This window comes from Sciurus carolinensis, chromosome 11, assembly GCF_902686445.1.
Source record: "Sciurus carolinensis chromosome 11, mSciCar1.2, whole genome shotgun sequence".
NCBI classification, from domain to species: Eukaryota; Metazoa; Chordata; class Mammalia; order Rodentia; family Sciuridae; genus Sciurus; species Sciurus carolinensis.
The window spans coordinates 59,957,158-59,984,735 of record NC_062223.1 but is presented as its reverse complement, the minus strand read 5'-3'; the positions used below and the strand labels follow the sequence as shown (position 1 = coordinate 59,984,735).

Below are 27,578 nucleotides of genomic sequence, written 5' to 3'. Positions count from 1 at the left end.
CCCTTCAAAGCATTATCTGGTACTATCCTACCCACTTCAAAGTTTGAAGCTAATTCAAACTAAAAGAGCATATTGGAGCACAAGTGAGCAAATGTGTAAACTCTAGCATTCTTATTGCTATATTAAGTTTGAAGATGAGCATACCTACCACAGTAGTATTGTTCCAGGAAGCAGGGTAGGAACAGTGGTAAATTGGAAAACACTATTAATTGCACAAGTAATAGAAAAGTAAAAACATGTTTCAAAATCTACAATAAACCTGTATACAAAGGAGTCTTATACAACAGTGAGGTGCTGGACTTCAGTTCTGTGGTACAGCTTTGCAATGGTCTCACTGACCTATGGGTATGGCTCACTTCCTACCTCCTGAAGGGTGAATATGCTACATAGAGCTATGATGTTTCTACTGAGTGGTAAAATTCACAGAAGTTCCAGGTTATTCATGCCAGAATCATTCCTTGTGCAAAGTTTGACGTAGATGAAGATAAAGTGGTTTCTTGGTCAATAACTGCGATTTCTTTCTTTTAAAGTCAGTGGGTTTCTTGTTTAGTTCTATTACAATTGGCCCAGGCTTAATCTCATCCATCTCCATGAAAGCAAAACCCTTGGTGCTGGTAAACCTTTTTTTTAGGCTTGTAGTATTTGAATTCAAAGAAGATAGCTGCACCTTTGGTTAATTTTTCAATATGCTTCTGGAGCTCAATGTCCACATTAAAATGAACATATGTGTCTTCTTTTTTTGAAGCCACAGAAGTATCTTGCACAGGAGTTAAATCTATGCCATTCATATCTTTTGCACTAACTGTGATATAGGGATTGATGCACTGTCCAGCGTCTTTCAGACCAATTTTCTCAATCCTGATAGTGAGCAATGTCATTCCGGGTTCCGATGGCAACCTTGGTAATAGAGTACCAGGAACTCTAGCAGGAAGAATCAGGAGACCCTGCTCCAGCACCACCTTCTTCATCTTCTTCAAATTTCAAATGCTCTTCCTCACCAGGTGCTAAAATTCTTCTTAATGGGACAGACTGAACATCAAATGGAAATTCTTTATTATACGTGAGAATATTCTTTAGGATTGGTGCTAGCTTCTTCAGGTCCTGCAGTTTAAATTCTTCCTGGGACTGTGTGGACTGTAAAGCTGCACTTTGCAATTACAAGCATGTTGCAATTTTGCCTATGGTTTTCTTTTGTTCTTCTGTGAATTCAGAATTACTGTGTTGAGCTTGGGCCTCTTTTTGTAGATGTCTTGCCAATATCTGATACTGGTCTATCGCCTCCACCTGCTGGCCTTAACAGTCGAAGTCGGCGCCTCTCCTGAAACTGGCGCCCCAGCGCTGCAGCAGACTCCGAGTCACCTCTGACATGGCTGGTCCCCACCCCGACCCCTCCCGCCCCTACCCCAGCAAGGCTGGGCTCTAGGGCGCCATCCTCCCTGGGCCTGACCCCGACATTAACAGGGCCAGGAGGAACCGCTAAGGCCACCACCGCCGCCCACCAAGGAGCCTCCCAAACCCATTTGTGACCAAAGCCAAACTTCGCGGCTCCGAAGCGGCTGCCCCACCCGCCCCGCCCCACCCGGAGGCCCCGCCCCTGAGGCCCCGCCCCTCTCAAATGTTTTCTTGAGTTTGAACTTTAAAATTTTTGTCCTGTCTTTAATTTTGTCTGAAAATATCTCTCCCCAGATTTTCTTTAGTAATATGTTTTATTAAGCATTATTTTCGACAAGTTTAATCTATTTCAACCCCTTTCCTAGAATTTTTTTGTTGTGTCAATAAACCTTTCAGATTGAATGTTATTAATGTGACGTTGGGAATCCCGTATATACTTTTAAAACACCTTTTCATAACCTGACTATAACTATTCTTGTATTTCAGATGCGGTGGAGGACCAGCCTACTACAGTATTATTTTCTCTCAGCTACATGTCTACTAATCACTCTTGAAGCTGTACCTATAGACATCGACAAGACAAAAGTACAAAACACTCAACCTGTGGAAAGTGCAAAGATAGAACCACCAGTAAGTGAAGTGGGTGGAATTATAACTAAAGGAAATGAATTCTAATTATAACTAAATGAAATGAAATTTTAGCTAACTGAAATAAAATGGGAAGATTATTACTAAAATATTGCAAGTATTGTTACTTGTAAAATCAGACTGTTAGGCTGTATTTCTGAAATAGCAGTAAAAAAGTTTGTGACAGGCATATACTGTTCAACATTAGCCAATGTTTATTTAATATAATTAGTACATAGAAGAATTAATCAATACATATCCATTGTAGAGCTAACTAGCCAAGAAAATACTGTTTTTTCAAAGGAGAGACAGATGACAATGGGAAGAAACTAATCCATATTACTGGTTAAATCTTCCTTGTTTAAATGATATAAAAATATATATGTATAAGTTATAGTAACAAAATATTGGTTCAGATACAAAACTCTAAGAAATACAGCTTTTTAATCTTGATAGTTAAAACTATCAAAGTAGATATTTCTTAGTGCCATTTTGCTGAAAATTGCTTTTTAAAGATTGATATCTTTAAGATGGACATACTGCTGCATGCCTGGAATCCCCGGAGGATTGCAAGTTCAAGTCCAGCCTGATCAACTTAAGGAGGTTTAAGCAACTTAGTGAGACCCTGTCTCAAAATTGAAAATAAAAAAAGGCTAGGGGATGTAGCTTTGTGGTAGTGCATTCCTGGGTTAAATCCCCAGCACCAAAAAAAAAAAAAAAAAAAAAAAAAAAAAAAGTGATTCAGACTTGGAAAAACTTTCAGAGTATTACCATTTATTTTTTAATTTGAAGGATACTGGACTTTATTATGATGAATATCTTAAGCAAGTGATTGATGTGCTGGAAACAGATAAACATTTCAGAGAAAAGCTCCAGAAAGCAGACATAGAGGAAATAAAGGTAAATGTAACTAAATACTTATTTAACAAACGTTTGAGCATGTTGGACTCTGAGCTAAATACTGGACATACAAAGATGAGGCTTATTCCTAACCCTTAAGGAACACTTAGGGGGAAATCATATTTAGAAACGGATTATCTAGATGGATAGATGGATGGGATGGATGTTGAGTTATACAGATGTAAAGGACAGATGTGTAATTCAATATGAAGCAGTGGGGAAAGGTGGGAAGTCATTCTTCTTGGTAGAGAGTATGCCAGAAATTAAAGAAATACCTGGAGAGAAGACAGACTGGATGATATCCTAGGCAAAGGCACAAGGTACAGAGACAAGAAGTACCTAGAAAACTGGAGGTAGCACCTGTTCCTGGATTCCAGAGTGGGAAGGAAGTCATGAATGGCCAAAATATTAGATTGGAAAGAGTCATGCGTCAGATCTTGTCCATCAGGTGAAGGGGTTTAGATCATGATTTGAGGACAGCAGGAAGCTATTCAAAGTTGTAAGATAGGACCACCCCCGCTCCCTGGGGGTGGGAGCATGTTCCATGGTCGCCTGCAGAAAGCCCTTCCTCCTGGGAAATGGGGTGTGGATAGATCGCCAGATGCTCGATCATTCTTTCATTTGTGGGTAACCTGGCGCTAAACAATTCATTGAGGACTTGCTTCTGAGTTGGGGTTTTCTACACTTCCATCTATTGAAAGTCAAGCTCTTAACAGAAGGATTTGAAAAATAAAAGAATGAAACCCCATATGCAAATCTTATGCTATTTTGAATAAGGAATTTAAACATCTGAGGATTTTGGTATCCATTCAGGGTCCTGGAATCAATCCCCTATGGACACTAAGGAGGAACTATCTTATGTTTTGTTTATCCATTAGTTGAACGTTTGAGTTGTTTGTATTTCTTCTGGTTCACATGAATAATGCTGCTATGAACATTTATGTTCAAGTTACTGTGTTAATGTGTTTTCAGTTCTCTTAGGTGTACCTAGGAATGGAATTGATGGCTCATATGATAACTTTGCTTTTAATTTTTTGACAACCTTCCAGACTTATTTTTCAAAGTGACTGTACCATTTTACAGTTCAACTTTTTGAGTACCTACTTTTTGCTTTAAATATACTTTTCTAAATTATTTGATTTTTTTTTTAGACATTGATTTTTAGAATTACATACTGAGTTTTTTCTGAGATGCTCTTTAATTATAATTAGGTAAATTTATCTAAACTAGTCAAAGTATTTATCACTAATTATTATAACCCTTTTTAAAATATGTGCATATGATCTAAAAATTGAATGTAATAGATAAAGCTAATTTATTCATTTTGTTGATAGAGTGGGAGGCTAAGCAAAGAGCTGGATTTAGTAAGTCACCATGTGAGGACAAAACTTGATGAACTGAAAAGGCAAGAAGTTGGAAGGTTAAGAATGCTGATTAAAGCTAAATTGGATTCCCTTCAAAGTAAGTGTTAGAAGGTAGGAAATTTTCAGTATTTGGTTGTTGAGGTCAGTTTAATGAGACCTATCATATTCTTCTTGCCAAAATTGTATGTATTAATTTGACATCTCATAATTTTTAAGATTTAATTTACTTTTTTGAATAGACAGCATATCTTTCAAAAAATCCAAATGAATACCCGTGCAGTGCAGCCTCCCAAGTTGCTGAGATTATAGGTGTGTGTCACCACACCTGGCTTGGTTTAGTGGTTTATAAACTTCAAATTATATAAGGATCACTTGGCAAGCTTGTTAAAAATGTAGAGATTCTGATGTGACTTAGGAAATTTATGAATATTTTCTCATTGATTTGTAATTTATGAACTAAAATTACTGATAATTTAAAGAAGAACTTATAGGATTTTGGGGGGATAATTTTTGAAGTAGGTATTGCATTCACATGGTTTAAAATTAGAAAGCATAAGAAAGTACAGAGTACAGAGCAAAAATCTACTTTGTATTTTTGTTCCCTATTAGTTCCCAGTATCCTCTAATACTGTCCTTCTTGAGGTTCTTTATTCTTATATAAGCAAACATAAGTAAAAGTAAGTTTATTTATTTATTGGTACTGGGGATTAAACCCAGAGTGCTGTGCACACCAGGCAAGTGCTCTACTGCTGTGTTACATCCCAAGCCCCCCCCCCCTTTTTTTTTATTGTAAACAAATGGGATACATGTTGTTCTCTGTTTGTACATGGTGTAAAGGCATACCATTTGTGTAATCATAAGTTTACATAGAGTAATGTTGTTTGATTCATTGTTATTTTTTCCTTTCCCCCACCCCTCCTACCTCTCTTTTCCCTCTATACAGTCCTTCTTTCCTCCATTCTTGCCCCCTCCCTAACCAAAACTCTAATCCTAACACTATGTGTTATGATAATGTGTCATCATCCACTTACAAGCGATATCATTCGTCCTTTGGTTTTTTGAGATTGGCTTATCTCACTTAACATGATATTCTCCAATTTCATCCATTTGCCTGCAAATGCCATAATTTTATCATTCTTTATGGCTGAGTAATATTCCATTGTATATATATACCACAGTTTCTTTATCCATTCATCAGTTGAAGGACATCTAGGTTGGTTCCACAATCTGGCTATTGTGAACTGAGCAGCTATGAACATTGATGTGGGTGTATCTCTGTAGTATGCTGATTTTAAGTCCTTTGGGTATAGGCCGAGGAGTGGAATAGCTGGGTCAAATGGTGGTTCCATTCCAAGTTTTCTAAGGAGTCTCCACACTGCTTTCCAGAGTGGCTGCACTAATTTGCAGCCCCACCAGCAATGTATGAGTGCACCTTTCTCCCCACATCCTCACCAACACCTGTTGTTGCTTGTATCCTTGATAATCGCCATTCTAATTGGGGTGAGATGGAATCTTAGGGTGGTTTTGATTTGCATTTCTCTTATTACTAGAGATGTTGAACATTTTTCCATATGTTTGTTGATTGCTTGTAGATCTTCTTCTGTGAAGTGTCTATTCATTTCTTTAGCCCATTTGTCGATTGGATTATTTGCATTCTTGGTGTAGAGTTTTTTGAGTTCTTTATAGATTCTGGAGATTAGTGCTCTATCTGAAGTATGAGTGGCAAAGATTTTCTCCCACTCTGTAGGCTCTCTCTTCGCATTGCTGATAGTTTCCTTTGCTGAGAGAAAGCTTTTTAGTTTGAATCTATCCCAGTTATTAATTCTTGCTTTTATTTCTTGTGCTATGGGAGTCCTGTTGAGGAAGTCTGGTCCTAAGCCGACATGTTGAAGCTCTGGACCTACTTTTTCTTCTATAAGATGCAAGGTCTCTGGTCTGATTCCGAGATCCTTTATTCATTTTGAGTTTAGTTTCGTGCATGGTGAGAGATATGGGTTTAGTTTCATTCTGTTGCATATGGATTTCCAATTCTCCCAGCACCATTTGTTGAAGAGGCTATCTTTTCTCCATTGCATATTTTTGGCCCCTTTGTCTAGTATGAGAAAATTGTATTTATTTGGGTTTGTGTTCGTGTCCTCTATTCTGTTCCATTGATCCACCTTTCTATTTTGGTACCAATACCATGCCGTTTTTGTTACTATTGCTTTGTAGTAGAGTTGAAGATCTGGTATTGCGATACCCCCTGCTTCACTCTTTCTGCCAAGGATTGCTTTAGCTATTCTGGGTTTTTTATTCTTCCAGATGAATTTCATAATTGCTTGCTCTATTTCTGTAAGGTACATCATTGGGATTTTAATTGGAATTGCATTGAATCTGTATAGTACTTTTGGTAGTATGGCCATTTTGACAATATTAATTCTGCCTATCCAAGAACATGGGAGATCTTTCCATCTTCTAAGGTTTTCTTTAATTTCTTTCTTTAGTGTTCTGTAGTTCTCATTGTAGAGGTCTTTCACCTCCTTTGTGAGATTGATTCCCAAGTATTTTATTTTTTTTGATGCTATTGTGAATGGGGTAGTTTTCCTAATTTCTCTTTCTGAAGATTCATCACTTATGTATAAAAATGCATTAGATTTATGTGCATTTATCTTATATCCCGCTACTTTACTGAATTCACTTATGAGTTCTAAAAGTTTTCTGGTGGAATTTCCTGGTTCCTCTAAGTATATAATCATATCATCACCAAATAGAGATAGTTTGAGTTCTTCTTTTCCTATTCGTATCCCTTTAATTTCTTTGGTCTGTCTAATTGCTCTGGCTAGAGTTTCAAGGACGATATTGAATAGAAGTGGTGAAAGAGGGCATCCCTGCCTTGTTCCAGTTTTTAGGGGGAATGCTTTCAGTTTTTCAACATTTAGAATGATATTAACCATGGGCTTAGCATAGATGGCCTTTACAATGTTAAGGAATGTTCCCACTATCCCTATTTTTTCTAGTGTTTTGAGCATGAAGGGGTGCTGTATTTTATCAAATGCTTTTTCTGCATCTATTGAAATAATCATTTGATTCTTGACTTTAAGTCTATTGATATGGTGAGTGACATTTATTGATTTCCTGATGTTGAACCAATCTTGCATCCCTGGGATGAAACCCACTTGATCATGGTGCACTATCTTTTTAATATGTTTTTGTATGCGATTTGCTAAAATTTTGTTGAGAATTTTTGCGTCGATGTTCATTAAGGATATTGGTCTGAAATTTTCTTTCCTTGATGTGTCTCTGTCTGGTTTAGGTATCAGGGTACTATTGGCTTCATAGAATGAGTTTGGGAGGGTTCCCTCCTCTTCTATTTTATGAAATACTTTGAGAAGTATTGGAATGAGCTGTTCTTTAAAGGTTTTGTAGAACTTGGCTGAGAACCCATCTGGTCCTGGACTTTTCTTTGTTGGTAGGCTTTTGATGACTTCTTCTATTTCATTACTTGAAATTGGTCTATTTAAATTGTGTATGTCCTCCTCGTTCAGTTTAGGCAATTCATATGTCTCTAGAAACCTGTTGATGTCTTCGAAATTTTCTATTTTGTTGGAGTATAGATTTTCAAAATAGCTTCTAATTATGTTTTGTATTTCACTCGTGTCTGTTGTGATATTTCCTTATTCATACCGAATTTTAGTGATTTGGGTTTTCTCTCGTCTTCTCTTTGTTAGTGTGGCTAAAGGTTTATCAATTTTGTTTATTTTTTTGAAGAACCAACTATTTATTTTGTCAATTTTTTGTATTGTTTCTTTTGTTTCAATTTCGTTGATTTCAGCTCTCAGTTTAACTATTTCCTATGTTCTACTACTTTTGGTGTTGGTCTGTTCTTTTTTTTCTAGGGCTTTGAGCTGTAGTGTTAGGTCGTTTATTTGTTGAGTTTTCCTTCTTTTATTAAATGCGCTCCATGAAATAAATTTTCCTCTAAGTACTGCTTTCATAGTGTCCCAGAAATTTTGATATGATGTTTCTTTGTTCTCATTTACCTCTAAGAATTTTTTAATTTCCTTCCTAATATCTTCTGTTATCCATTCATCATATAATAGCATATTGTTTAATCTCCAGTTGTTGGAGTAGTTTCTGTTTTTTACTCTTTCATTTATTTCTAACTTCAATCCATTATGATCTGATAGAATACAAGGTAGTGTCTCTATCTTCTTGTATTTGCTAACATTAGCTTTGTGGCATAATATATGGTCTGTTTTAGAGAAGGATCCATGTGCTGCTGAGAAGAAAGTGTATTCGCTCTTGGTTGGATGGTATATTCTATAAATGTCTGTTGAGTCTAAATTATTGATTGTGTTATTGAGATCTATGGTTTCTTTGTTCAATTTTTGTTTGGAAGATCTGTCCGGTGGTGAGAGAGGCGTGTTAAAATCACCTAGTATTATTGTGTTATGGTCTATTTGGTTTCTAAAATTGAGAAGGATTTGTGTGACATACATGGATGAGCCACTGTTTGGGGCATAGATTTTTATGATTGTTATATCTTGCTGATTTATGCTTCCCTTAAGCAGTATGAAATGTCCTTCTTTATCCCTTCTGACTAACTTTGGCTTGAAGTCCACATTATCTGAAATGAGGATGGATACTCCAGCTTTTTTGCTGAGTCCATGTGCATGGTATGTTTTTCCCCATCCTTTCACCTTTAGTCTATGGGTATCTCTTTCTATGAGGTGAGTCTCTTGCAGGCAACATATTGTTGGATCTTTCTTTTTAGTCCAATCTTTCAGTCTATGTCTTTTGATTGATGAATTAAGGCTATTAACATTCAGGGTTATTACTGAGTTATGATTTGTATACCCGGTCATTTGGTTCATTTTAAAAATTTTATTTATTTATTTATTTTTTGGACACAACTTGGTTCCTCCTTTATTTGACAGTTCCTTTAGGATAATTCCTCCCTGTGATGATTTGCTTCTTTGTTTTTTATCTCTTCCTCATGGAATATTTTGCTGAGAATGTTCTGTAATGCTGGCTTTCTTTTTGTAAATTCTTTTAGCTTTTGTTTATCATGGAATGATTTTATTTCATCGTCAAATTTGAAGGTAAGTTTTGCTGGGTATAAGATTCTTGGTTGGCATCCATTTTCTTTCAGAGCTTGAAAAATGTTGTTCTAGGCCCTTCTAGCTTTTAGGGTCTGGATTGAAAAATCTGCTGATATCCATATTGGTTTCCCCCTGAATGTAATTTGATTCTTTTCTCTCACAGCCTTTAAAATTCTGTCTTTATTTTGTATGTAAGGTATTTTCATTATAATGTGCCTTGGTGTGGGTCTGTTGTAATTTTGTGTATTTGGAGTCCTATAAGCCTCTTGGACTTGATTTTTCATTTCATTCTTCAAATTTGGGAAATTTTCTGATATTATTTCATTGAATAGATTGTTCATTCCTTTGGTTTGTTTCTCTAAGCCTTCCTCAGTCCCAATAATTCTGAAATTTGGCCTTTTCATGATATCCCATTGTTCTTGGAGATTCTGTTCATGATTTCTTACCATCTTCTCTGTTTGTTCAACTTTGTTTTCAAGGTTAAATATTTTGTCTTCAATATCTGAGGTTCTGTCTTCCAGGTGTTGTGTCCTATTGGTTATGCTTTCTATGGAGTTCTTAATTTGGTTTATTGTTTCCTTCATTTCAAGGATTTCTGTTTGGTTTTTTTTCAATATCTCTAACTCTTTATTGAAATGATCTTTTGCTTCCTGTATTTGCTCTTTTAACTGTCAGTGTGATCATTCAATGCCTGCATTTGCTCTTTCATCTCTTTGTTTGCTTCCCTGATCATTTTAATTAAGTACATTCTGAACTCCCTTTCTGTCATTTCTTTTGCCATGCTGTCGTTGGATTTTATTGATGTAACATCTAGATTTGTTTGGGGCATTTTCTTCCCTTGTTTTCTCATATTGTTCAGGAATCAGTGGATCATTAGGATATTGCAGATTTCCTCTATTGACTTATAATGTACCTGAAGATTGCTAGTATATCCCCTGTTATCCTTCAGTAGCCTGAAGTCTTGGAGGAAGTTGATAATGCGGTGCTGTACAAGGAAGCTGCCTCTCTAGGGGTGGTGACCCTCAGGTGGGGTCTATTCCCTGCTAGTGGGCAGAGGTGCCTCCACTTGTTGACCAGTGGTCCTCCAAAGGGGAACTAGGCTGCAGGCTGAGGCAAGGCCTGTTTGTGCCTGTGTCTCTGGTTTTACCGTCCTGTGGGAAAACCTCACCCGGCAGGGAAGACTCACCCGGTGGGGAGGTCTCGCTGTTCAGTTCTCCTCCTAGAGGTTCCCCTCAATCTACAACTACCACCTGGGCTGGGCTGCTTTCCTCTGCAACGTTCCCAGGGGCCCAGACCTACCTCCTGGGCCTGGGAGCCTCACCCTTCGCAGACGAGTCTCCTTAGGCTGCCTCTCCTCAGAGAATCTGCCCGCAGTCCTGGAACCTTCGCTCCGCCCCTAAGCGTGTCTCTGTGCGACTCTTCCACCAAGAAGCCACCTAGGTCCTGGGACCCTGCTGTGCATCTACTCGCCTGGCTATGTGGCCTCTCCTCTGAGCCGCCACCTGGAGCCCCGTACAATAGCTCCGAGTCCCAGATACCCGCCACACACCTCTTCCTCTGGACAGCTGCCCGTAGCCCTAGGCAGTTACTCCGAGTCCAAGTGACCCGCCCTGTTCCTCCTCCTCCTCGGGGTAGCTCCCCAGGTGTTCAGGAGCGGTCCCATGGAGACCAAGCGACCTACCGCGCTCCTTCTCCGTGCAGGCCACTGGTGTTCAGGAGTGGTTGCTTTGAGTCCAAAGAACTCACCACTTGCCTCCTCCTCTGAGCAGCCACCCGGAGCTCTGATGCAGTCACTCCTAGACCAAGTGACCCGCCACGCTCCTCCTCTTCCTCCAGGCAGCCCCCCGGTGTTCAGAAGCGGTCGTTCTGAGTCTAAACAGCTCGCCACGCAGCTCCTCTGGCAACCGCCTGTAGCTCTGGTGTAGTCCCTCCGAGTCCAAGCAACCCGCTGTGCTCCTCCTCTTCCTCCAGGCAGCCCCCTGGTGTTGAGAAGCGATCACTCTGAGTCCAAACAGCTCGCCACACAGCTCCTCCTCAGGCAGCCGCCCGGAGCCCCAGTGGTTGCTCCGAGTCCAAGCGCTGTGCTGAGCCGCCTCCTCTGCGATGTTCCCAGTTGTCCGTGTTTTCCGCTCCAGCGGGGGGAGGGGCGTCTCGCCTAGCAACTCTACTTCACAAAGTTCCCTGCATTCTGGGGTTACTGCCCCATCCGGGACACCTCCCCAACGGGAGGGGCTCACCCGGCGGCTTTGAGTTGGTCCCAAGTCTCTCACTATCTCCTCTTTTGAATCCTGCGTCCTGGAGCAACATGAAATGCAGCCACTCTCTAGTCCGCCATCTTGAAAACCCCCCAAGCCCTTTTTTTATATTTTATTTTTGAGCCGGTGTCTTGCTAAATTGTTTAGTTTGTCCTTAAACTTGTGATTTTACTGTCTCAGTCTTTTGGGTATCTGGGCTTACAGGCATGTCCATTGCACCTGGCTAAAAGCTCTTTTTTTAAAAAAATATTTTTTAGTTGTCAATGGACCTTTATTTTATTTATTTATATGCAGTGCTAAGGATTGAACCCAGTGCCACAACTCCAACCCTAAAAACTCTTTTTATATAAAAGGTAGCAGATAGGGATTTGGAGCTCAGTGGTAGAGTCCTTGCCAAGCATGCAAGAGGCCCTGTGTTTGATCCCCAGCACCACAAAAACAAACAAACCAAAAATGCCCAAAAGGTAGCATATAGCACACTTTTTGTGCACTGTTTTTTTCCTTTTATGAAACATTTTGAAGATAATTCTGTATTAGTACATGGATACCATCTTCACCTTTTTTTTTTTAAACAGCTGTATTATATGGATATATTTGACCAGGCCTGTTATTTTTTAATTTTTAATTTCTTTCGTAGCACTGAGGATTGAACCTAGGGTGTCATGCATGCTGGGCAAGCACTCTACCACTGAGTTACATCCTCAACCTTCCTTTTATTTTATTTTGAGAAAGAGTTTCACTGAGTTGCTCAGGTTGGACTTCAGCTTTGCTCCTTCTGCCTCAGCCTCCTGAGTGGCTGGGATTACAGGTGTGGACCACCACACCTGGCATCAAGCCCCTGTTGATGGACATATGGGTTGTTTCTAGTGAACAATCTTGGGTGTGTATTACTATGTTCCATATAAGATATCTGTAGGATAATTTTTCCACAGTGAAATAGCTAAATCAAAAGCTATTTATGTTTGTAATTTTGATAGCTATTCCCACTTTTACCTCCATGGAAGTTGAACAGTACATATACTCACTAGCAATATTTCTGAATTTTGCAGTTTCTGTTAGATGGTTTAATAGTGCAGTTTTAAATGTGTATTTTTCTTATTTTAAGTAAGGTTAGGCATCTTTTCATGTTTCACTGTCTGGCTATATTTTTTAGGGTTAAGTCCTATAACAAATTTTTTCTTTGTAAGTAAAACTCCTAATTCTGTGCCATACTAGGAATTCAGTAAAGGCTTGACTGAATTACATTTAGCAGTTCTTTACTTTTCTGACATAGCAATATATTCTAGGTTTATCTTGTACTTAGCTTTTCCTAATCCCTGGAATCAGTCATTTCTCTGAGGAGCCCTGTTCTCCTCCCTGTCCCCAGTACTGGAATTGAATCCAGGGGCACTCTACCTCTGAACTGCATCCCGCCCCTTTTGGTTTTTTATTTTGAGACATGGTCTTGCTAAATTGCCTAAGCTGGCCTCTAACTTGTGATCCTCATGCCTCAGCTTCCCAAATTGCTGGGATTATAGGAGCGTGCTGCTGTGTCTGGTACCCTGGTTCTTTTTAATGGAGAATGGTATTATAGATGAAAGACCAGCAGTATGTATTCTCCTTGTTACTGGAATATATTTTCTTCTTGCACTTTCATTAAATGTAAGAAATATATATATATATATATAATATATATATATATTATATATATATATATGTCTACACACACACGCATATACATGTGAAACAAATGCAGTATACATGTTGCATGTACATATTTTAGAAATCCTGAGTTCATACATAGTTCTAATTCCCATCCATTTTCACAGAATTTGTTCATGTCTTCCATCTTTCCATATTTGTATATTCCTTCTTATGTGAAAACCCTGATTTCCAACATTAATACATAACCCCAATCAGTTCTATAATACAATTGAAATAATCCAGTCACTTTACCAATTCATTTTGTATTTAAAATTTTCTTTCAAAGAATAATATTTGTTGTTTCTTTAAAGAAATCATAATTCAAGGGGACTGGGCTTGTGGCTCAGGAACAGAGCACTTACCTAGCTTGTGAGCTACTAGGTTCAATTCTCAGCACCACATATAAATAAATAAAGTAAAGGTCCACTGACAACTAAAAAAAATTTTTTTAAAGTTATCATAATTCAAATGAACTTATCTGAATTAAATTTTTAATGCTCCACACAGGACTCATTGGAGCAGCAAAGAATACCTTTATATAAATTTTAGAACAGTTCTTTTCAGAAATGCTACTTAGATATTTGAGGGTACTATATTAGAGTTTATCTAATTTTAAATAAGTATATCTGGTGGTTTTAAAATAATGTAAAAGGTTTTTACTGTTAATTATGCTGATAGCCAACTAGGTTTTCTACATATAACATTAAAATATGCATATTAAGCTGTATCCTATTTTAGATTCAAGGACATTACCTTTGTCTAGAATAGCAATATGTTTAATATTCTAAAAGTGTATGAGTCCTTGTTCTAAAAATTTAAAATTTTCTTATAAAATCTTATCAGAATAAATATGAATTTTTTCTCATATATCATTTATATTAATGTTTCTAGCATCTGGTAATTGATCATTTACAGTTTTCTTATTTTCTTTCAGATATAGGCATGGACCACCAAGCTCTTCTAAAACAATTTGATCACCTAAACCATCTGAATCCTGACAAGTTTGAGTCCACAGATTTAGATATGCTAATCAAAGCGGTAAGAATAATTCCAAAAAGCATTATTTTTATTTTGCCTTTGAGGTTTTGTAATTTGGTAAGTAAACCCAATGAAGCGAAATAAAACTTTCTTATTTTTGGTGTTGGAGATGGAACCTGGGGGCGCTCTACCATTGAGCTACATTCCCAGTCCTTTTTATTTTTTGAGACAGGGTCTCACTAAGTTGCTTAGGGCCTCAATAATTTGCTGAGGTTGACTTTGAACTTGCAATCTCCTACCTCAGCCTCCTGAGTCACTGTGATTACAGGCAGGCACCACTGTGCCTGTGAAATAAAACTTTTATACACTTACTAGAATATGTATCATTAAAGAGAGGTAACTTAGCATTGATCATTATAGATATTAATGTGCACATGCAGGTCTATAATCCATTATCCACAATTTCAAAATCCAAAAAACTGTAAAAACTGAAAACTGTCTTGAATAAACCAATTATAGTAATACTTATTTGAGGTTTTTAAAAATTTAGTCTAGTCTATTTATAGATTTTCATTAAAGAAATACTAATATTTTTGATTATAGACTTTGTAGGATGCCTCATAATATGGTATATGTACCATATTCCCTGTGTAAAATCTGGAAAATTATAAAACACATCTGGCCTCAGGGATTTTAGATGAAAATTTATGGACTTCTTACGTATAAAAGAGTTAACCAAACTAGATGTCCTAGTCTGACAGTTATTAGATTTAGAGAAATGGTTAGAAACCATTCTAGTTCTCTATTCTGTACAGATTGATACAGTCCCTTCCTTCTTTTTAAAATCAACTTGTATGTTTCTTATGAGAGTTTTCTAAAATTGAAGCTAGCTTTGAATTCTTAGTTTTCTTTGAACAGTTATGTTCCCTGGTAATCATAATGACTCCAATAAAATGGTAGAATTTAAAAAGAGTAGTCTAGTCATTTTTTTGCTCTCCTGTATTACCTTCGGTTAGTGTGCTGTATTCAAGAATGGTTTTGTTTATACTTTCCAAATACATTTCTTTTTTAAACTTAAATGCATTGTTACATCCTAGGCAACAAGTGACCTGGAACACTATGACAAGACTCGACATGAAGAATTTAAAAAATATGAAATGATGAAGGAACATGAACGGAGAGAATATTTGAAAACACTGAATGAGGAAAAGAGAAAAGAGGAAGAATCTAAATTTGAAGAAATGAAGAAAAAGCATGAAAATCATCCCAAAGTTAATCATCCAGTAAGAATTGTGACTTTATTAAATCATATTTATTTATTTATTTTTAATTTTTTTTTTTAGTTGTAGATGGACACAATACCTTTATTTTATTTATGTAACTTTATGTGGTACTGAGGATCAAACCTAGTGCCTCACACGTGCTAGGCAAACACTGTCACTAAGCTACAATCCCAGTCTATGACACCATGTTTAGATGAAGATTATTCTTTATATCAGATGGCAAAATTTTATCATAAATTGTTAGTACTTAAATCTTGATTCTTAATTCTGCAAAGTTCCTCAAATTTTTATTTTGAATCTGTACACATAGATTACATTTTTGATTCAAGCAATTTCTTCAAATTGGTTCACAGGGAAGCAAAGATCAACTAAAAGAGGTTTGGGAAGAGACAGATGGATTGGATCCTAATGACTTTGACCCCAAGACATTTTTCAAGTTACATGGTAACAGATTTGATACAAATATTGCTATTTATATCTATTATTTGAAAAGATTATATTTGCTTTACTTTTCATTGGTTTCTGTTAAGGTCTGCTATTGATCCAATTGATAGTAATGCTTAGTATTTCTCTAGGTTAATATAATGGTCTTTATTACTGATAAGCAGAATAAAATATTTTAGATAAGAAAACATCTTTCGACCTGTTTTTACTATTGAGTCACACAATTTACTATTGAGTTACATGATTCTCTGTAAACTGAAGGTAATTTTGTGACTAGTTAGGTTATATCTAACAGGCTTTATACTATAATATTAAACTTTACTTTTATAGCATATTGCTTTACTTTATCTTGTTGGAGAAAATGGTTATGTTTTTATGAAAATGATGAATTATAAATATTGAATTGTTATTACTTGGACTGATCTGAAAATGCATGGAAAAGAAGAAGCCCTTTTCTGCAGCAAGTTGTTGTTTCATGTTTCTATTGCTTTTGCAAGCCATTTGTTAAGTAATTGTATTTTACTTATTTATTTTCTAAGGGATTAAAATCCATTTTTGCATCTGTAACTTTTAAACTTTAGATGTCAATAATGATGGGTTCCTGGATGAACAAGAATTAGAAGCCCTATTTACTAAAGAGGTAAATTAGTTTATTAATTACTCAGTGTTCTTGCTTTTTTTCTCTTTTTTATCTTCTCTTCTTTCATGTTGGCTTTTAAATTTCATTTCTAGTTGGAGAAAGTGTATGATGCCCAAAATGAAGAGGATGATATGGTAGAAATGGAGGAAGAAAGACTTAGAATGAGGGAACATGTAATGAGTGAGGTATGTTTTAAAAGTTTAATATTTTATGTTCTTTGAATTATTCAAGTTTTTGCAATATAGCTTCCCACAAAATGGATAAATAAATATAGAGAATAGGTATTTAATTGGATTTTGCATTTTTTTCAAAATATCATGCTGGATTCCCTAAGTATAAATAACAATTTGAAACTATTTTAAAAGATTAAGATGCTACTGTATATGAACTATAAAATCTTTTTTTAAAAAAGTAATATAAAACAATGAAGCTCAATACTTGGCATTTTAAAAAACTACATTAGCTTTTACAGGTTGAGCATTCTTAATTCAAAAATCCAAAATCTAAAATGCTTCAGAATTCAAAAATTTGGGGCACTGATCAGATGCCATAAATGAGAATTTCATATCATGAAACTTTGTTTTGTGCACCGAATTATTTGCGAAATTGTATAAAATTATCTCCAGATTGTATATAAGGTGTATATGCAACATAAGAGTTAATGTCAGCTAGGGTATGGCAGGGTTAGACTGACTTAGCTATATGTCAGTCTAACATATATGTTGACTCCTATATGTCTTATCATTTCTAGGCTGCAGGAACAGTCTCTTATCTGTGACCTAAGAAACTCCAAGTCAAACCCTGTATTATTTAAGATTTATGTTCAGCTGGGATAAACCTCACATTCACTTACAGCCCCTTGACTGAAGCATGTCCATGTCAAGTCCCCCGTCAGTGAGAAGGGGAAGTATATCTCCCACAGGTTCAGCAAGTCATGTGACACTGAGCAGTAATAACCCAAACCACCCAGGGCCTTAAAATTTTAATTTCTGTCCTTTCAAAGCAACTGGACATATTTTAAATTGGCCTTGTCCAATGAGTTTCTTACCCCTCTAAATTAGGTGTCCAGACAGTGATGCATGTTACTCGTTAAATAGATGATGGATGAGGCCCTTGCAAATACGATTACCTAAGTATATTACTTGTAATAACTACTAAGTGCATAAAATTTTATCCTACTATATTGTTATAGTGAACAGTGGCTGGAGATTAACATGGAAACATGCTAACTGGTCTTACTCTAATCTTCCAAGCACAGATTGCTAGTAGGCCCTCTGCCTGGCAGTTCTATATTTCCCTTGTCCATACACTTCCCCACTCTGAGTCTGACAGTTTTGCATATTCTTCCCTCTCCTTAAACCTTCAAAGACACTTCCCTTTCCTTCTCTTGTTCCCGAGGGATTGTCACTCCAGCTCTGTACCTGTTCAGGCAAGCCACGCCCCCGCCTCGCCACATAGCCTCTATCACCCCCTTAAAATATGGCTATCAAAATATGGTCAATAATTTTATATAAGAAAGGGGGAAATGTCAGGGACCAAGAAGAAGTTCTCATTCTGAGAACGTTCTGACCTTTACGATAAGCAGCAGCGCCCCCTCCCTGCTCCTGGCTGCTAGTTCTGACAATATGGCGCCTATGGCGCCATCCCTGCTTCTCTTCCGGGACTTCACCTTCCCACCTATATTGGAGAGACTCGAGTAAAGGGGTTAGATTAGGCAAGGGAAGCGGGGAAAAAATGTCTGGGGGGGCAGTAGGTCCCTGGAGGGCCGGAGCACAAAAGGCAGGGGGTATATAAGAGGGAGGTGGATTTTTAAGAGGTGGCAGGTCTGGAGAATGGTATCGAGTCGCTGCCTCCTCCAGGGTAGCCTCATCCTCTGGGGTCAACTCGTCATGGGGATTTAAAACCAGATAAATCTTAGGGGGATTTTTAGGGGACTCCTTTGGTAAGGTGAGGTCTGGGAGGTTCCCGGGGTCTGGGAGGTTCCCAGGGTCCTGAGAAGGCTGAGTAGGGGGCATTTGAATACTAACCGAAGGGCATGCCGAGGCAGGGCGAGAGGTGGATTGCATTGCCTGCTCCCCAATTTTTACAAGTTTTAAAGTACCACTGTCAAAGGGTGAACTTTTAAGAATCTCATTAATTAAATTCCAATAAGAAAAGGCAGTGACGGGCACCTTTTGAGGACCAAAATTCTCATAATAATCTTTGAGGCAGTCTCCTACTCTGAGCCACATTTTACCATCAATTGACCCCTCGAGGGGAAACCAAGGACACAAATCCTCTATGTATGAAAAGAATGATCTTAAATCCTTTTTCTTAACATGCGCTCCCCGAGTCTTGAGGGCCTCCTTGAGACCCGTCAGAAACAAATCATGTGACGAAACTGCTTGTCCCGTGGTGTGTCACTCACCTTGCGCCGGCCTGACTCTCCTCCTGGATCTGACTCCCAGTCGCGTTTACCAAGGTGATCCCGAATCCTGCTTGGCCAAGGCTTCCCCGGAGGGTGGCGTTCGCTTCTCAGGCAAAGGCTTCAGTCAACCATGTTGGGTGCCAACTGTCCCGACCCGCGGGACATCAACGGGGGACGGCGAACCTAAGAGAGAAGGAATGAAAGGGACAAGAGATGCAGGGAGTGACAGCAAGACAGGAATTCTGATCAAGCTGCAAATTTTTATTGTTCTCACGGGTATTTATGCTGAGGGAATGAGGGGTATGACGAGGTGAAGTTTGGTTGGCTGTGTTCTTCTACTGGGCTCCTGATAGGGTGCAAGTTTGCGCAGGTGGGAAGGTGAAATCCCGGAAGAGAAGCAGGGATGGCGCCATAGGCACCATATTGTCAGAACTAGCAGCCAGGAGGGGGGAGGGGGCGCTGCTGCTTATTGTAAAGGTCAGAACGTTCTCAGAATGAGAACTTCTTCTTGGTCCCTGATACTGCCTCTCATTTTACTGAGAAAATAAAAGCAATCAAGAGAATTTCTTCATCTTCTCATTACAAAATCTATCATCCAATCTGCATCTGTATCATTTATTTTGCCTTGTCTTCTTTAATTGTGGACAAACTTTTTTTCTTTTTTTTTTCTTTTTTGATACTGGGAATTGAACCAAGGGGTGCTTTACCACTGAGCTACATCCCCAGTCCTTTTTATTTATTTTGAGACAGGGTCTCACTAAGTTGCTGAGGCTGGCCTTGAACTTTTGATTTTCCTGCCTCAGCCTCCCTAGTCGATAGGATTATAGACATGCACCACCATGCTCAGCTATAGATAAACCCTTGCTATTCCTGTGGAAGGCCTTCTCTTCTACCTGTGTATGAGGTCCCATTCACTATCTCCTCTTCAAGGACTCTGTTCTTGCTGTTATCATCCTTTCTCTCTTGTATATTTTTTTCTACTCTACTGGATCATTCCCATTAGGAGACAAACATGACCTAGTGTCTTCCACCTTAAAAACAAATCCAGAAGTTGACCACTTTCCCCCACTTCTACTTCCAAGTCCAGGCTAATCTCCTGACTGGTGCTGGGATGTAGCCCAGTTGGTAGAGCACTTTGTGAGATCCTGGGTTCAGCCCCAAGGACTCCCCCCCCCCAAAAAAAAGGGTACTTTTCTGGCTGGTATCTCAGCTTCTGCATCTTACCTGTAATCACTTATTCACACAGCAGTACAGATGGCAGAGTAATCTCTTAAAAGCATAAGTTAGGGCTTGGAATGTAGCTCAGTGGTAGAGCACTGCACCAGGCCCTGGTTGCATCCCCTATATCACAAAGTAGCAGGGGGGAAGAAAGCATGTCAGGTCATAGTGTTCTCTTGCTCAGAATATTTCAGTGGCATACCATTTCACTTAGAAGATGAGTCCCATATCATGTCTTAAAAGATCATGGCATGATTTCACTCACCCTTGCCTTGCTTTCTGACCCCAAGTCTTGTGGCTTTGCCTCACTCTACTGTATCTACATTGGTCTTCTTGGTGTTTACCTCTCACCAAGCTTATTCTCATTTTAGGGCATGTGAACTTCAAGTTTCTTCTTCCTGGAACATTCCCTCCAGATCATCTCATGGCTTCACTTTTACCATATCTATTCTCAACTGTGCTCAAATGTTCATTCTTTAGAAAGACCTCCATGACCTCCCTAATGAAATATTTGCCCTTTTTTGCAGTGCTTGTCCTGTCCCTCCTCCCTCCAAGCAAAATATTCTGATATGGACATCATATGCAAGATTACTGAAGCCCACTGTTTGACTTCAGTGATTGTCACCTGAATACATGAGTTGTTAATGATGAATTGGGATCTTTGTTGCCTGGTGGCACCCCAAGTATCAAGTGAATTTCCTTGACTATTATAAAGTTAACCTTTGTAACTGTATTTGCCAGTCTATATTAGCCATTGAAGAGGATTTGGAGAAGTTGTCAACTTTAGTTTTAATTTAGTTAGTTATTTCTTTTTAAGAAAAACTGTTGGGAGTACTTTTCCCCATATTTAAAAAAATTTGTTCCTTATAGTTGTACATAATGATGGGATTTGCTGTTATTTAGTCATACATGCACAAAACACACAGTAGAGAATACTTTAATTAAAGTCCTTTACATATGCCTAAAACAGTACACATTCTGGAATGGTGATTTTTCTTGATCAAGCACTTGAGTACTAGAATAATTATAGATATTCTGGTGACAGAAGACGGTAGCAGTTAACCAATCAGATTAGCTGACTTAAATGTTTTGATCTTTGGGATATCAATTAAGTAGATAATCTTGTATTTTGCAGTTTCAATTATATAGGATTGAAAGGTATTTATTTTCTGATTCTAGTATATTTTTTTTTTTTTTGCTCTGTTTTCTATGGACATTAGGGCAGTCCTAATTTTATTATGTAGTAGCCTCCATTAGAAGACATTTGCTTCTAATAATAGAAGAAAGATGAAATAATGTAGAAATATTTATTTTATATTATACCTATGTTTTCCTTTAATCAGGTTGATACCAACAAAGATCGACTGGTGACTCTGGAAGAATTTTTGAAAGCTACAGAAAAAAAAGAATTCTTGGAACCAGATAGCTGGGAGGTAATAGAACCTACTTCAAATAGGAAGTATGGTTCAAGAAATTCTGCCTCAGTTTATTCAACTTTTTCTTTTTTCAACTTTAACTTTTGTTCCCTGTTATATTTGCATATATAGTCTTGCTGTCTTGGTTTTTTATATAAAATGTCACTATAAAATAATGAACCTGATTCTTGGAAAGCTTGTTAGTAATTGAGTGCTTATTTGTAAGCACACTGAATATAATTAGAAGTCTTTATAAACATACTTCTTACTAAATATAAAATTATATGCATTATTAAAAATGAAAAATATAGACACATTTGAAGATTAGAAGTCACTAGTAATTCTGCTATCTAAATTTAGACATTTAAATTATGTATTATATTATGCCAATTTTGAATAGTACGTAGCTCATGTATACATAGCATACATATAAATAGTGTATTATGCTATTTTTAATTTATAGATACACATATTCATATTTATGTATTTTTAAATATGTTTTTTGTTGTATAAATGACTGTATGTTCAGGAAGTACTGTTTTTTATTTAACAGTACTTCCTGAACATTGTTATGATTCCCCCAAAACATGATTTAAGAAACAACTACTTAACACATGGTTGTACAGTTACAGCATAATTTATATAACCATTCCTCCAGGTTTATATGTTTTAGGTAAATTTTAATATTTTACTGTAATAAATAATAGTATCATAATTATCCATTTAATCAAACATTTGTGGGCAAACTGTGATTATTTCCTTGGGATTAATTCCCATGAATAGAACTATTCTCAAGGTTTCTGAACATTTTTAGATTCTCAATATATCTTACCACATTGATTGAGAAAAGTATACCTATTTATAACAGCCAACTATATATAAATGAGTATATATACAACTTCAAAAGAATAGTTGAGAGATACCAACCAAAATAAAAGAAAGAACATTGTGTTTTTTACATAAAAATAAAAAATTGTCATTTAAATTATGTTTTTAATTGTCCTGAAAACAGAGATAGGGTGACTAATTGTTCCAGTTTACCCAGGACCAAGGGGTTTCCCACAATATGGAATTCTTTGTTGATAAAACCATGTAGCTCCAGACAAATTGGAGCTCAAATGAGGACATAAATATATTTTTTCTTATTTCCCGTTCTTTTTTCCCAAAATATATAATATTATAAATACTCTTTTGAACTAATCATAGAATTTTAGAGCTGAATCAGACCTTGTTATTTTATTTTTCTATTAGACATTGGATCAGCAGCAGTTATTCACAGAGGAAGAACTAAAAGAGTATGAAAAAATTATTGCTTTACAAGAAGATGCACTTAAGAAGAGGGCTGATGAACTTCAGAAACAAAAAGAAGAGCTGCGGTATCAGCATGATCAGCTTGAGGCCCGGAAGCAGGAATATCATCAGGTGGTATTTTGTGAAAGGATTATGACATTTGAATGAATACTGGGGGCTGGGAGTGTGGTGCAGTGGTAGAGGGCATGCCTGGATTTACTCCCCACCCAGCACTGCAAAAGCAAAAACAAACACAAAAATATGCCAGGCATGGTGACACATGCCTGTAATCCCAGAAGATCGGGAGGCTGAGGCAGGAGGATTGCAAGTTCAAAGCCAGCCTGAGCAATTTATCTAGGCCCTAAGCAAAATATCTAGGCCCTGTCTCAAAATAAAAAGAATAAAAAGGGTTGGGGACATGACTTAGTAGTTAAGTGCCCCTGGGTTCAAATCCTGGAACCAAAAAACAAAACAAAACAAACATAGATGTTAGGGGCTTTGTTAAAAGCCTGTGTTTTTGTAATATCATTTTTCTTTTTTTTTTTATTTGAGGAACTCACCCCAATTTAACCATTTATTTAGAATTTGGGATGTTTTACTATTATTTGATTTTGCGTTGTTGAAATTCCACTTCAAGAATACAAGTAACCTGTCAATTCTGTGGACACCATTTGCTAAACAAGAAATAAAGTACCCTTAAACAATAGAAAAAGTACTGATTATAAAATCACTAATTTTCCTAGAGAATTCACTAATTTTCCTAGAGAATTATCATTTTCAATGTACTACTATTATATTTTAAATTTTAGTATTTTTAAAAAAAACTTTGTACAATATTAATCTAAATTTTATAGTTTGAATATCTTGGTTTTGGAAAACAATTTTCAGTTAGTTTTTGGTACTTTGTCAAAGGTCAACATATGTAGAAAAATCAAATAATATTTATTTTAAGTATTTTCTTTTTCCATTCAATAGGCCATACAGCAGATGGAACAGAAAAAATTACAACAAGGAACTGCTCCATCAGGGACAACTGGAGAATTGAAACCACGTATGTAATTTTGTTTATTTGTTTAGGAAAATAAACAATTATAAATTGCAATCCACATTTATTATAGGTAGAATATAATTTTAGATCTTTAAGATTTATGTTTTTCTATATTTGTAGAAATAGAGAAATTTGCATCACAGAAAAATGAAAAGTCCTTCAAAAATTTTATGTATCAGCATTTTTCAAATGCTGTATAATTTGATAACCATATTCATGCTGAAATGATTTATTTCAACATTATTCGTGATTCTTTCTAATCAATTTATATTGATCTTACCCAAGTATGTGTTTTTAAATTGTAATCTATGATTAGCGCTACACATATTTTGAAAAATACTTGTTAAATCTGTAAGTAAAAGAATATTCAGAATAAAGGAAGATATTTTTAAAATGAGAGCATATTTCTTTTGAACAGACATTTAAAGTTCCGAAGTCCACCAGAACTTGGAAGAAAACTGTTAACATCTGTTTCATCTTTTTACCTCCTTTCCTTTTTCTCTGCTCAATAAATATTTCAAAGCATATTTGGAATAATGGAAGATACCTTTAAAACAGGAACACGTTTTTGGACACAGACATTTAAGAATAAATCTACCAGAACTAGGAAGAAAGCACACCCATCATACCTCCCTTGTTTTCCCCTTGTTCTCCTTTAGTTTTTAAGTGACCTTCTTCCAGAATTTAATGAAATTATTATGAAGTGAGAAAGGTCTACTGCTTTGAAAATAAATGGCTCTCACTTACTCATAAAGATAGATATTCTTTTATGGGTGCTTATTATCCCTTCTTTCAATAAATGTCTCTTTGATATTATAAATTATTCTGAAAAGTCCATAGTATTCCCAGAGTTTCCTGATAACTTTTGCCTATTTTTATCAATAACTGCTAGAAATTCTTCAAAAGAATAGCTTTTTCTACCAATTCAGGTTGGTTTTCATTTGTATTTTTTCTGTGTACATTATCATTTAAGATTAGATTCTGTTCCATATAACAGAAAACCAAAGATAACAGTGTTTTAAACTAAGTAGGATTCTCCCCCTTACATAGAAGAAACCTAGAAGTAGGTGGTGCTGAAGTTTCTTTCTTCCTCAGTGTGTGATTTTTATCCTCAAGTTCCTCCACTCTTACTGATTGCTGTTAGAGGCTCTGGGGAAGGGCAAGGAAAAACTTTTCTTAGCTGAATCAGCTTGAGGCAATTTTCTAGAACCAGCAGCACTTAAATTTAGGTCTCATTGTCTAGAACTAAGTTACATAGCCAAACCTAGCTGGGGAGACTGAGGAATCCACACAGCAATGTGACTAGCTAAAAGTTGGCAGTTTACTAAGAAGAAGGAAGGAGGAAGTGTTTGGTAGACAACTTACAGTTTTAACCTTAATCAGTCTAGCTACTGAAATCTCTGTGAATATTCTTCTAAGACAGTGTTTTCTGTCCATCCCATCCCAAAGAGAAACCACCAGAAATCCAATCCATAATTACATATTGGTTCTAAGACCATTGTACCTGGGTGTTGTCCTTCCCTTCAGGTTAGAGCATGGTTCCTTGTGTTATGACCACCTACTAACTGAAAGGCAAGTTTACTGCCCCCAAAGCATCACATACATAATGTATATGTATAGGAAAATAGCAAAATAAATAAATAAATAAATAAATAAACTTTTAGAAAAAGAAAGAATTGGAAACATAGTGGACATGATCTCTAGCAATTAAAAAGTATTGCTTGGCAAAATAGTAATGTTTGTTATAATCATGGATATATTCCTTGATTCACCTTTCTGAGAGAAAGTTCCTTATCTAATGTCCTCAGGCCCCATAGGAGGCTTTTGTTGTCCATTAATTTTCAGGGACATATCTGCCTGGGAATTGGATACTGGACAGTGTTAGAAATTCACTTCCTATTATTGTGGGCTTGGAGGTGCCAGGATTGTTTTAGATAGTTAATAGCTATAGGTTGTTGTGAGCTAGGTTTGGGTTGTTATTTGTTATTGTTTTGACTTTTTGGCCAAATAGTTCCCCCCAGATTTAAGAAGTTTCTAAGTTTTTTCCCCTGTGGTTGTTTCCGTGAGCAACCAGAGTCAAAGATAGTTTTAACATAATTAAAAGACATAGTTTTTAAGAAAGAACCTCTTCATTTACTTGCTGGTCTCTGTGCTCTTTCCATCTGTTGGGTCTTAAACAAATGGTACCTACTTGAGACCCTTTCAGACTTAGTCTTGGATGGGATGGCAACAATCTTAATCTGATTTTTTTTTCTCTGAGAATAGCTTCTATTACTAGACAGAAAAAAAACCTTTTTTTTTTGAGTCTTGAGGGTCAAACCCTGGGATATTCTACCACTGAGTCAACCCTTGGCCCTTTTTATTTTTGATTTTGAGACAGGATCTCGCTAGGTTGCCCTGGCAGGCCTCAAACTTGTGATCCTTCTGCCTCAGCCTCCTGAATAGCTGGGATTATAGGCTTGTACCTGGCTGGCAGAAAATTGTTAAGGGAAGATTCTTGAAAAAGGTTAGCAACTTCCTCAGAGCCTTTACTAATATAATGGTTTCAGTTGAAGGGCGATAGTAGTTGACTTTTTTAATTCATAGAGACCTAGGTTTAGGGCTTTCTCAATTGATATTGTAGGTAGAGAGCAGTTTCCCCAGCAAAGCTGTCTTGCCTTGCACCTGCAGTCTTGTTAACCTTTACCTAAGTTGTATTTATCTTGTGTGCTTGTCAACACATGCTAGCCTTCTGAAGTCCTACCACCACTTTGTCAGATACCTTAACCTTGGTTGGCCGGAGGTCTCATTGCCCAAAGTCCTATTTCCTCAACTGTGCCATTCCCTACCCACTGACCTTTTTTTTTTTTTTTTTTTTTTTTTTTTTTGGTGCTGGGGATCAAACCCACTGAGCTATGCCCTCAGTGCCAACCCCATATTTAAGGTGCTTTTACTTGCTGCACCTTACTTTTAACTACCAAATCCTGTCTTTGTCAAGATTCTTGGTTATAGTTAGTGGGATCTTCTTTCAGAAGATTATTCTGTTTCTTTAAACAGAGGGGATTGATTAAGGAGTGTAGATAGCTCACAGAATCTTTGGGAGATTCTCAGATATCTTCTGAAGACACAGACCTAGGCTGGGCTTCTAGACTACGTCATGAGCGCACCTTCAAAGGAAATGCTGCCTTTGGAACAGTCAAGAAGCTGCTTGCCAGATCAGGAAGCCACTTGCTGAGTTTCAACATTGTGAACAGTTACCAGATCCAGAACCACATGACCTCTGCCATGCCCTGTCCCAGGAAAATGGATATCTCCTGTTCTGCTTCTGTCTCCATGTAACTCAAGTGAGTATACCTGATTGATTGTACTAATTGTATCTGGAACCCTCAACTGTAAGGGTTAACAGTGTTTAACTTTCCTACCTCTGTGTTATGAGAATGCATGTTAAAAGCCAGTTGAGCCAATTAATCTACTCTAGCACCTTATGATTTTACATTAAGTTTCTCTTAACATTAATAATTTTAAAAAATTCTTAGTCCTTATTTTATAGATCTTGAAATAATCATTCATAGCT

The 27,578-nt window shown here is 37.0% G+C and overlaps 1 protein-coding gene and 1 pseudogene across 3 annotated transcripts in view; one reads left to right on the top strand and one right to left on the bottom strand.

Moving 5' to 3' along the window:
- The window catches only part of Nucb2 (nucleobindin 2), a 47,183-nt gene extending 20,322 nt beyond the window's left edge, over positions 1-26,861 (top strand). For all 3 annotated transcript variants that reach the window (XM_047519098.1, XM_047519100.1, XM_047519099.1), the window contains 12 exons: positions 1,879-2,022; positions 2,812-2,919; positions 4,254-4,380; positions 14,237-14,340; positions 15,378-15,563; positions 15,917-16,007; positions 16,589-16,647; positions 16,740-16,832; positions 21,616-21,705; positions 22,939-23,109; positions 23,953-24,028; positions 24,444-26,861. In XM_047519098.1, coding sequence (XP_047375054.1) covers positions 1,879-2,022; positions 2,812-2,919; positions 4,254-4,380; positions 14,237-14,340; positions 15,378-15,563; positions 15,917-16,007; positions 16,589-16,647; positions 16,740-16,832; positions 21,616-21,705; positions 22,939-23,109; positions 23,953-24,028; positions 24,444-24,451 — 1,257 coding nt within the window. In that variant the 3' untranslated portion in view covers positions 24,452-26,861. The remainder of the gene's footprint in view (positions 1-1,878; positions 2,023-2,811; positions 2,920-4,253; positions 4,381-14,236; positions 14,341-15,377; positions 15,564-15,916; positions 16,008-16,588; positions 16,648-16,739; positions 16,833-21,615; positions 21,706-22,938; positions 23,110-23,952; positions 24,029-24,443) is intronic.
- Positions 452-1,368, bottom strand: LOC124960369 (axin interactor, dorsalization-associated protein-like; annotated as a pseudogene).
- Positions 26,862-27,578: the final 717 nt, after the last annotated feature.